The sequence below is a fragment of the Danio rerio genome, chromosome 6, assembly GCF_052040795.2.
Source record: "Danio rerio strain M-AB ecotype USA chromosome 6, GRCz13ab, whole genome shotgun sequence".
Taxonomy (NCBI): domain Eukaryota; kingdom Metazoa; phylum Chordata; class Actinopteri; order Cypriniformes; family Danionidae; genus Danio; species Danio rerio.
This window is the reverse complement of record NC_141026.1, coordinates 23938617-23950639: the sequence shown is the minus strand read 5'-3', so window position 1 is coordinate 23950639 and position 12023 is coordinate 23938617. Positions and strand designations below refer to the sequence as shown.

Below are 12023 nucleotides of genomic sequence, written 5' to 3'. Positions count from 1 at the left end.
CAGAGTGATGAAGCCAATTGGAATATGGGGATGGTTAGGAGGCCATGATGCACAGAGGTCAGTGGGCAGATTTGGCCAGGATGCCGGGGTTACGCGCTTAGACTTACTTAAGCCTGATCTACGCCGACATGTGCAAGCCAAACAGTGTCAGAAAAACACAAAGCAATCCGTACTCAGGACGTTACATGTTTGACAAAATGTACTGGCTAGAGACTACAGACAAACACATCAAAAGTGGCAACCAGGCAAGATATTGTCCAAGACTGGGCTGCTTACTTACACTGTACAAGTTGGTGCCAACATGGTTTAGTGCAGACAAATTGACCAGCTTTTGGATGCAACCTCACAGGTTGATTCTTCTCAAAACGTAACAGAGAATGTGGAAACTTCCCCATGCCCTGTTGAGTTTGCACTCATAACACCAAAGTTTCCCTCTACAGACACTGGTGTAAACGAATCAGAAACTGTTCAGGTGTCCAGTGCTCAGTCCTCATCTAAAAACGCAACGCCTCAAGCGAAACATTATCCTGAGCGTGTTAACAAACCACCTGACAGACTGAACTTGTAGTTATTCATAAATACATATGATAACTAGCTGAAATAACTGTTACAACAATTTGCATAGTTAAATAAGTTCTGCATTGTTGTGTTTGGAGTGCTTGTATTCTTACTGGTAAATATAATGGAATGCAGATTGAAGTGGATACATCAATGCTGGAGGGGAGGAATTGTTGTATATTGAGTTAGTAACAAATTTATTGTTCTGTTACGACCCACTCTAGTGGTGTGTGTGTGTATGTGGTTGTTGCAATAGTGAAGTAAAGACGTGTTCAGAGCAGCTCCGGTGTGTAAGTGTACAAACATAACAGCCACTAATAATCATAAAATGACATCTGTCCATGACAAAGAAATTGTAGTGGTTTCAGTGGGTACAAGAGCAGAAGCAGGTTTTTGATTGCTTAAAGGAGGCCTTGTTTCAGGCTCCAGTCTTGGCCGTACCTGATCCAAGCTTACCATTTATCCTGAACACAGATGCTAGTAATGTAGGGCTGGGTGCTGTTTTATCCCAGGGGGAGGGTGGTTGGGGGAGGTGAAATGGTCATAGCTTAATACAGTGGGGCCTTTAACAAAGTTGAGCAGAATTAATGTGTAATCATCACATTTGTGGCCTACCTTTTGTGATCCGTATGGTTCATGGATCCTTAAGATGGATATTGTCTGTTCAGGAGCTGAAGGGACAAGTCGCTTGATGGATAGAGCACCTGCAGAATTTCCAATTCATTATCCAGCATCGTAAGGGGGATAGCCAACAAAATGCAGATGGGTTGTCATGGTTTGTTTGTAAGGCATCTTGCCCACAGTGTGAACGACTGGCTGGGTATACAGGACAGTAAGTATGCAAAAAGACCCCAGGAAGCATTCTGCAGCATCTTGCTGTGCAGTGCTGCCTAATTTAAATGTGGCATGGACTATTGAACTGCGTAAGAACCCTGATCTCCAGGTAGTCATCAAATGGATGGAAGGAGGTCGGATGCCTGTGTGGGAAGAGGTGGCAGCTTTTGGGCTAGTGATGAGGGGGCTGTGGTCTATGCGAAAAGGTATCAGATTGAATATGGAAATGTTGCAAAGAGTTTTGTTTTTGGGTCCAGCAACTTGGGGTGACCAAATGGTAGACGGAAGTGCCCAAGATGTGTCAAATTTTGGTTTTGGAAGCTATGCATGGACAGCCAGGGGTGGGAACAATTTGGAGTAAACAAAACATTGAAAGGGGTGCCTCAAGAGTTCTACTGGAACACTTGTAGGAGGGATTTAGAGTCTTACTTTGTCGATGTGACTCATGCACAGCGTCTGGTAGGCTGTCCCATGGATCATGTGGCTCTAGATTTTCTGGGACCTTTTCCACAGACATAAAGTAAAAAAAAAATGTGGTTGTTGCCATAGACTATTTTACCCAATGGCTGGAAGCCTGTGCGGTCCCCAAACAGGAGGCAAGGACTGTAGCAGAGGTCCTGCTGGAGGGTATGTTTGCTCGCTTTTTCGTTCCCACCAAGGTGCATATGGACCAGGGAAGGAACTTTGAGTACCAACTGTTTTTCAAACTCTGTCGGCAGTTGGGTATTTGTAAAACAAGGACAACTCCTTTGCATGGGTTAGGGGAGCGGTGTAATCGAATGCTTTCTACTCAATTGGCCCTTTGTGTGTGCCAAGATGAAAAGAACTGGGATCTACAGTTGCCATTGGTTCTACTTGCTATGCAGAGCGCAGTGTAGGAGACTGCCGGATGTACACCAGCACTTGTCATGCTGGGAAGAGAACTAAGCATTCCATCTCCTTGCAAATGGGCCGTCCACCAGACACACCTGATGCACCACCTGGGTTGGAGTACGTCCATCAGTTAAAGGATCGACTACAGTCAGCTCATAAGTTTGCCCATCGCTAAGCATTGCAGGCTGGTTTTGAGTATATGACCATCACTGCACGAGCCGTGACTTCAGTTCAGGAGATCTTGTCTAGAGTCTTTGGTCCAACCCAAATTGGATTGTGTCTGGGTAAGACCTTGTTATGTGGTGAAGAGTTCATTTACTGGTTGAGATAGAAGCCCGGAGGTCATACTTTGGTGCTGCATCAAGTTCGACTGGCCCCATACCAAGGAGAATGGTGACTCTTCAGCAGCCATATTCCTAAGCAGAGTGCTGGGGCAACCCATTCTGCATTCAGAGGAGCTAAACACGCAATGCAGGACAAAAGGGTGGGGAACTTCAGCAGTCTGTGAAAAGAGTGAATCCACATCCTGGGCATCTAGGGAAGCTTCGGGCACTCCTGGAGGAGCTGAACATGCAGTGCCAAGGGGTCTGGTCTTCTTCTATAATGATCTGGGCTGGGGCCATCCGAAGATGGTATGAAAAGTCTAAATTGTTAATCCCGGAGCAGAATACTTGATAAAAAAGGCAACAATCACTATTTTCAGACTACTCCTCTGAGAGCAGTGCTCCAACTGGATCACAGCTTTGGTCACAGCTTTGGAGTTATTGAGAGTACCTCAGCAAATTGTGGATTTCATTCTTCCTCAAGGATAAGGGAGCTTAAGGAAGGGGGCAGTGTAGCGCTGAGGCCAGATGTTCACTATTATAGTGTATTGTATATTACCTGTTATAGGGGGATTTCTCAGGAAAAAGGGGAGGGGAGCATATGAGAGGATAAAAACAGAGAGGGAGAGAGATAGCGTATGTTTTTTCTTGTGTTCAAGAGAGGATTGGGACACCTCCTGATGCTCACTATGCTAGTTTTTGTAAAGAAAGAAATAAATTAAGCTGTTGGCTGAGTTGAACCGGATTACTGTCTCCTGTCTGTTTAATCTGGCAAGTGCCTGACACTTTATTTATACATTTATATATGAGATTAGAATATGTGTTTGCTTTTTGTAAGTTCTTTATGTGTTAGAATAGAATATTGAATATTTTCAATAGTAATTGTAAATGAAACATAGCACAACATTTGTGCCTTTTACATTTATTTCAAGTAATGCGAAAAATGAGAGCATGTTTTCAACAAAACTAATATTCGATTTTTTTTAAACAATGTTTATACTTGTAAAACTATAACATTTGCACATAAATTATGAGGTTATGGATGTTTACATTATAACAAAAGTGGTTCAAATGATGGATCTGCGACAGAGCTACTACTGTGTTGGGAAACTCTCGTCACTACATTGTCAATGATCCATCATAGTAGGGTAGTTCATATATATATATTTCTTTTTTCTTTTTTATAAACAGTGCATTCTGAAAGTATTCATAGCGCGTCAATTTTTCCACATTTTTTTATATTACAGCCTTATTCCAGAATGGATTAAATCCATTTATTTTACTGATCCATTTTTAGGTAATTTATATATTTTTGTATATAATTTAATAAGGCAAAAGTGAATTTATTGCCATACTCAAGTGTTACTTTAAGATAGAAGGAACAAATTAAACACTGTATTTTAAAAAGGGTTGATGCTCACCTTCGATTGAGATGATGTCACTCTTGCTTAATTTATTAGCCAGGTTAAATGCCTCACAGTAGTAATTTCCACTTTTCTGTCTGCTCACTGCACTCAAGACAAATGAGGATGAATTACTCTGAACTGTAGTGGTGTTAATTGGTGTATGGCTGTTGCCATAAAAGCTAAAATTGATTGGTGGAGAGCCCTTGGGAATGCCACATATCAGGGTAACATCTTCGCCTTCTTCAATATTTCCAGGTATTGGAATGACTGTAAATAAAGGCTTCCCTACTGGAACTAAAGAAAAAAAAAAAAGAAAGAAGTAACAGAGGGTTAATAGAAATAGGGATATTACCTTATTCCTAGGGGGCCTAAGATGACCTAAATTCATTCATTCATTTTATTTTCAGCTTGGTCCCTTTATTAATCTGGGGTCACCACAGTGGAATGAACCGTCAACTTATCCAGCATGTTTTACTCAGCAGATGCCCTTTCAGCTGCAACCCATCACTGGGAAACCAGAGCACCCAGAGAAAACCCACGCGAACATGCAAACTCCACAAAGAAATGCCAACTGACCCAGCCGATGCTCGAACCAGCGACTTTCTTGCTCCTTGATTACTTAAATATGACTAATAAATTATCAGTAACAAATAATCACCATCAGTAAAAATTTGTATTAGTCTAAAATTTTAGTAGTAAATTAAATAATTATAAATTATTAGTAGTTATATAAAGTAATTTTAATTTGGATAAAGTTATATAATTGATTATGGAATCACAAGCCAAATCATGGTGAATTATTTAATATCATATTCCAGTTAGTTTTAAAACAATCCCTATTGTTTATGGCGGTGACATCTTTATACATCCATATAGGAGGGGTGTTAGTATTGCATACAAGAGGGCCTTTCAAAGGTTCAGAATTACTGCATTAAATGTCATATATAAAGTTGCATTTTATAGCTCAATAGAACAAATTATTTCTTCTAATCAAACAGTCCAAATAAGTAATTTACAAATGCATACAGTTTCAGATTAAATAACTATTTAAATAAATAAATGAGGCATCACAGTGAGCGCAGTGAGTAGCACGATCGCCTCACAGCTAGAAGGTCGCTGGTTGAAACCTCGGCTGGGTGAGTTGGTATTTCTGTTTGGATATTTTATGTTCTCCCACAGTCCAAAGACATGTGATATAGATGAATTGGTTAAGCTAAATTGTCCGTATAGTGTATGTGTGTGAATGAGTGTGTATGGATGTTTCCCAGTGATGGGTTGCAGCTGGAAAGGCATCCGCTATGTAAAACATATGAGGATGAGTTGGCGACCCCAGATTAATGAAGGGAATTAATAAAAGTCTATTTTTCTAAGAAAATTAATAAATAAATGAATAAATGAAAACAAAATGCTAAAAGATTTAACATCTCATGTCCTCACCTATTACAGTCTCATTTAGCCTTTGACTCATCTTGACTGAGATTTTGCCATTATTCTCTGCTTCACAAAAGTAACTGCTGATGTCTGAGGGAGCTGATATCATGGCTATAAAGCGAGCCTTCTCATGAGGGTTAGAGACCTCTGTCCTGTTCACGGTAATGTTGTTTCTCTTCAGTGTGTAGATAATTGGCAGACTTCCATTCTGAGAGTGGCAATGGATCCAAAAATGTTCATCCACTATGACAGGAGGAGCATCCACTGTGATCTCAGGCTGTGAAACAAGTACTTAAAAGAAAAACAATGGTTAATTAACTTTTTTTTTCACTTGTTTTATACTGTTTAATTTTTTTATGTATTCCAAGAGAATTGATGACAAGGGACTGCCTACCTTTTGCTCTAAATAGAACATTCGAGCTCTCTTTGATTATGCCATTGGCTTTTGCCACACACATGTATTTTCCATTAGTCACATTTCTTGCAGTATTACTATATCTGTAATTGCTTATTACAAGGGTTTTTTCTTTGTATATGAAGTACTTTATATCCTCCCTCTGAATTCTCACAGAAGCAATTATGTCAGTATGACAGGTGATGTCGAAGTGTTCTCCTTCAAATACTTCAGGTGGGTGAATGCTCAAGGCAGGCACAGAGAAAAGCTCTGAAGCAAAAATAAGCAAATACTTATTAAAGCAGAATATATTTACAGTGTTAAATAGATGAAGAAAGAACATAGGTTTCCAAGCTAACAAGGTCTAAAGATGTAATGGTATCAATAGCTATAAATTATTTTTACATAAAATAGACACAGGGATCATGTCCACCCCAATGGTTACTGTATCCATCTACAATACGTATTAAAAATTAATCATCAAAATCTCTTACGATTTACAGTGATGTTCACAGAGGAGGATTTATGAATGGCACCGAGGCTTGCAATGCACTCATATTGCCCAGAGTCATTGGCTTTAGCAGACATATTGTAAGCTTTCTGTCCCATATTCAAACCGAGTGTGGTATGTCCATGGACAAGACTGATTCTAAGTTCTGAATTTTTTTGATAAGTCATATCCACATTGCAGCTGAAGGTTAGGAGGTCTCCTTCAATGACATTTGCTGATGGCATGACATTGATCTCAGGCGTGATACCCAGCTCTGAAATAGAACAAAAAGTGTACATATTTTATTATTTCTCGGCAATAAACAACTTTAAAAAAAATGACCACCCAAACTCAAAATGTTTTAGTAACTGGTCACATAATTTTTTTTTTTTTTTACAGCAACAGCCTGTTAAAATTGGCTCAATGAGAAATAATGTGTTAAAGGGTAAAAAAACATCAAAACGCATTTTGAGTCATATATGTGTCATATATGTGGCCCACACTGCTAAAAACACTATTTGGACACATACATTTCACTTAAAAGTGAAAACTGGTTGTTTTTGTGTTGTTTTAAGCAAATTCGTTCTTCCGGTTTGAAACAAACTTTTGAAGCTGCGTCACGGCGATTAGCTTCTTGTGTGTATTCCAGCATGTAGACTGGCTGTCTCTACCTGGTAGTACTTTGTGACGTCTCCGAGTGTGCTGCATTCTTTCATGCATGACTTGGCTCAAACCAATCAACACGCTCTATTGTGTATGTTGTGCAACTTCATTAATATGCATGACAGCTTCGAAGACTGTTTCTACCTGATACAGTGTTCAGACGGCAGAGAAACGCCACGTTGTGTTGCCAAAACAAGTGTAGGAAGAATTGTTTGGAGATATGGGTTGTCAGTGTTGCTTTTATAATTTGCTGCATCAAAGGTTTTGTTTTTATTTTCCCGCTATAAGAGCACAGCTGGACTCACATGTGGATTACAGGGCACAGGACATGCGACAGAAATACGTGTCTGAGGAACATTTCTTTACCCGGGAGCTTTTCTCAACTGCAAATGGTGAAATCCAGAATTGCTGCTTGCTCGTCTCCTTTTAATAAAGACATGACTCCAGTTGATGTTAATTGCCCTGTCTCTACAGATTTGGTAAGTAAGCGATCAGTGTTTTTGTTTGTTTATTTAGATGGCAAAGTTAATTCATATCGTCAACAGTATTCTTTCAGTGTTTAAAGACATACCTTAGTCAAATAATTTCTAAGTTACTAAAGTTTACAGTCCATTAATATCACTACAATATTATGGGCTGAAAGATCCGCTGTAAATGCTGCTCTCTGAGTGTAAACATGTAAACACCGCAATCAAACTATTACCGTCATGTTGGATTTTCGCTGCATTTTGTGACAGGAATAACACACATGGCTTTCTGACGCTACCTACCAAGTGCATCTAGGTTACTGTAATGAGGAGACTGACACGGAGGGATCCATTATGCAGTATTTATTAATCACAACTTCACTCAAACACACAATATGCACCGGAGTGCACACACACATCCACAGTAGTAGTATGGGTATCAAGACTGATGATGAACAGACACAGAGTGAGTTACCAGGCATGAGTGGAAGGGAGAGAGCGAGAACCAGGATCCGTTATGCAGGCTTGGGTCAAGGGCAGGCAGCAAGGATCAGAGTCCGTATAACAGGCATGGTTCGTGGGCAGGCAGAGAGAGAGTCAGAGTCCGTATAACAAGCGTGGGTCGTGGGCAGGCAGAAGGCGAAGCAAAGTAAGAAACAGGCTGGAGTCGTGCACAGGAGATCAGGCTGGAAATAACGCTCAGAAATGCTGGCCGGGGCTAAACAAGACTTCACACTGAACGAGTGTTTGAGTGCGGCTTATAAGAGGTATGTGGGTCATTAGCCAGATTCCAATCAGGTGTATGCGCAATCAGTGTAGATGAATGACGTAATGCTAAAAGTCCGGAGATGGTGGCCTCTGCTGGCCAGCGAGGGGAGTTACTGGGACAGAGTCGGTGACAGAGCCCCCCCCCCCCAACGAACGGCTCCTGAAGTGAGAAGACTCTCGACGCCGGGGTCTTCCACGGGGGCGAGGGGCCGGCATATCCGGGTGTAGCAAGTGGAAATCATCCAACAGAGTTGAGTCAAGAATGTCCTTGCGATTGATTCATGATCTTTCCTCCGGACCGTACCCCTCCCAGTCGATGAGGTATTGTAACTGACCACCCCGGCGTCTGGATCTCAGGATCTCATGGATCTGATAGGCCTCTTCTCCGTCGATCATGAGAGGCGGGGGACCCTGTTTACCAGCTGCCACCTCCCTATCCGCCTCGGCTGGACCAACAGCAGGCTTGAGCAGAGAGACATGGAAAGTGGGGGAAATACGATAATGGTTAGGAAGTGTCAGTCGAAAGGAAACAGGAGTTATTTGTTTCTCTATTTGAAATGGACCCACGTACCTGGGACTGAGCTTCTTGCAGGGTAGTTTAAGGCGGAGGTCTCGGGCTGATAACCAAACCCACTGTCCTGGGGAATACGTGGGACCAGGACGACGGTGGCGGTCGGCTTGTTCTTTGACCCTTCTGATGGCGTGTGCTAGGTGGGTGTGAGCTGCGTTCCATACCTTCTCACACTTCTTAAACCAGGTGTCGACTGCGGGGAGTTCTGTGGTCTCACCTGACCAGGGTAATAGAGGAGGTTGAAAGCCAAGTACGCACTGGAAGGGAGTTAGACCCGTAGATGCCTTTCCGAGTTCTGGGCATACTCAGCCCACATGAGAAATTTGTCCCATTCAGTTTGATTAGCATGACAATAGGTGCGGAGGAAACGTCCGATCTCTTGATTGAGACGTTCGGTTTGTCCATTGGACTGAGGGTGATAGCCTGATGTCAAACTAACATTAACTTGGAGGTTCTTAAAGAATGCAGACCATAAACGGGACATGAACTGTGACCCTCGGTCAGAAACGATGTCTTCAGGAAGACCATAGTAAAGAAATACATATTCGCATAATAGTTCCGCTGTCTCCAGAGCTGTGGGCAACTTGGGTATGGCGATGAGTCGACAGGCTTTTGAAAATCGATCCACAACAGTGAGTATGGTGGTATTACCCTGTGACTAAGGTAAATCAGTGATGAAGTCGATGGCTATGTGTGACCATGGGCGACGTGAAATCTCTAAGGGTTGAAGGAGACCAGCTGGACGATGACGTGAATGTTTGGCCATTTGACAAGGAGCACACTTGTTAAGGAAGTTGATTATGTCCTTGTTGATGGATGGCCACCAATAGCGAGATTGGATCAGTTGTACTGTTGCTGTACTGCCTGGATGACCGGAACTGGGATGAGTATGCACTTCAGTAATGAGTTTATCACGGAGCAATGCGGGGACATAGATTTTGTTCTCGGGACATGCCTGCGGCGTGGGATGCTGTTCAGAAGCCTGGATAATTTCAGGTTCAATATCCCATTGTATCGGGGCAATGATAAGGGGGTCCTTCAGAATAGGTTCGACATCCTCTGTCAGAGTCTCTTCGTCCGAAAGTCGAGAGAGAGCGTCCGCCTTGACATTCTTTGATCCGGGGATATAGGTGACTTGGAAGTCGAAGGGAGTGAAGAAAAGTGCCCATCAAGCTTGTCTGGGATTTAAGCGTTTGCAAGAACGAATGTACTCCAGATTCTTATGATCGGTGATGACAGTAAATGGTTGTTTAGCTCCCTCTAGCCAATGTCTCCACTCTTCTAGAGCAGCCTTCATAGCGAGGAGTTCGCGGTTACCCACGTCATAATTTCTCTCAGCAGGATTGAGTTTCCGGGAGTAGAATGCACAGGGATGGAGTTTGTTGGTGGTTAACGACCTCTGAGACAGAATGGCTCCGATACCAGAGTTAGATGCGTCAATCTCTACCACAAAAGGTTGATTGGGGTCCGGATGACTCAGGATGGGAGCACTTGAAAAGCGGGCTTTGAGCTGGTTGAATGCTTGAATGGCCTCTGAGTTCCACTTTAAGCGAGCATTGTTTGCTTTTACCATGGTTGTAAGGGGAGCTGCTACTGTGCTGAAGTTCCTGATGAATCTCCGGTAGAAGTTAGCGAAACCCAGGAAACGTTGTAATTGTCTGATAGTTTCAGGTTGTGGCCATTGTGTGACGGAGTCAACTTTCTTCTGGTCCATGGCGACTCCCTCGGGACTGATAATATAGCCCAGGAATGAAATGCATGACTGATGGAACTCACATTTAGAAATCTTGGCATATAGCTGGTTCTGGATAAGGCGTTGTAGTACTGTTCTGACGTGCTGGATATGTTCCGGTAGGGAGTTGGAGTAAATAAGGATATCGTCAATGTAAACGATGACCCACTGGTTGAGCATGTCTCTAAATATCTCATTGATGAAAGCCTGAAACACGGAAGGACTGTTAGCTAGGCCGAAGGGCATAACCCGGTATTCATAGTGCCCATTGATAGTGGAGAACCCGGTTTTCCACTCGTCTCCCTGACGAATACCGATGAGGTTGTATGCACTGCGGAGATCCAACTTAGTGAAGTACTGGGCTGAGCGGAGTTGTTCAAGTGCTGCTGGAACTAGTGGTAAGGGATATCGATACTTCACTGTGATTTCATTGAGTCCTCTGTAATCAATGCATGGACGTAAACTGCCGTCCTTTTTCTTGACGAAGAAAAATCCAGCTGAAGCAGGTGACGTCGATGGTCGTATGAAACCTTTTTCTAGTTCCTCTGAGATGTAGGTGTTCATAGCTTCGGTCTCTGGTTGAGAGAGAGGAAAGATTCTACCACGAGGGGGCGTGGTACCCGGTAATAGTTCAATGGCACAATCATACTCACGATGAGGCGGAAGATTAGTGGCCTTATGCTTGTTAAAAGCTTCGAGTAGATCGTGATAAGCCTCAGGAATTTGACAAATCTCAGAATCATCGATACTGGTTATAGTGTTGATCTGGACAGGGGAAACAGAATGCAGACATTGGGTAACACAATAATCGCTCCATCTAGTAATCTCACCAGTTTTCCAGGAAACTTGAGGGTCATGGAGTTTTAACCAGGGAAGTCCAAGAATGATAGTATGTCGTGGAAAATTAATTGCGAGGAGGGACATCTTTTCTACATGGAGAGAGCCTGTTTGAAGAGTTATTTGTTGAGTTCGGAATTTTATGTGTCCTTCCCCCAGGGGGCGCCCGTCTATAGCAGTGATGGCTAAAGAAGAATCACAAGAGGTTAGAGGAATGGAGTGTGTTGAGGCAAACGTGTAGTCAATAAAGTTGCCAGCGGCTCCTGAGTCGACCATGGCTGCCGTTGAAATTTCAACATCTCCATATTTTAAACAGACAGGTAAACTCATAATATCATTGGTAGTCGTGAATACGGTGGTAGCACTCACCAGAAGAGCCTTAGGGGGCGGTTTGTTGGGACACAGGATCTTCGTGTATCCTGAATTTCCGCAATATAGGCACAGATGGTTTCTCCTCCGTTGTTCACGCTCCTCGGGCGTTAGGCAGGTTCTCCCCAATTGCATGGGTTCAGTGACAGGTTCAGGGGACACAGGACTGGAAGCGGGAGAGCATAGAGGGTTACGTGTACAAAGTAACGTGTCTAACCTGATTGAGAGTTCAATAAGTTGATCCAATGTTTTCCCCTCATCACGACAAGCCATCTCTTTTTGCAATTCGGGTCGCAGAGCTCTTCGG

General features: G+C 42.7%; 1 protein-coding gene across 14 annotated transcripts in view; it reads right to left on the bottom strand.

The window, feature by feature from the left end:
• The window catches only part of pecam1b (platelet and endothelial cell adhesion molecule 1b), a 50847-nt gene that overhangs the window by 20844 nt on the left and 17980 nt on the right, over positions 1-12023 (bottom strand). For 13 of the 14 annotated variants that reach the window (XR_015493613.1, XR_015493614.1, XM_087257155.1 and 10 more), the window contains exons 5-8: positions 6314-6583; positions 5820-6089; positions 5432-5716; positions 4010-4288 (exon numbers count right to left, since the gene is read on the bottom strand). The exons of the other annotated variant lie outside the window; for it this stretch is intronic. Coding sequence is in view for 11 of the 13 variants with exons in the window: in XM_087257155.1 (XP_087113281.1) it covers positions 4010-4288; positions 5432-5716; positions 5820-6089; positions 6314-6583 (1104 nt within the window). In the remaining 2 variants the exon portion in view is untranslated. The remainder of the gene's footprint in view (positions 1-4009; positions 4289-5431; positions 5717-5819; positions 6090-6313; positions 6584-12023) is intronic. 14 annotated transcript variants of the gene reach the window in all.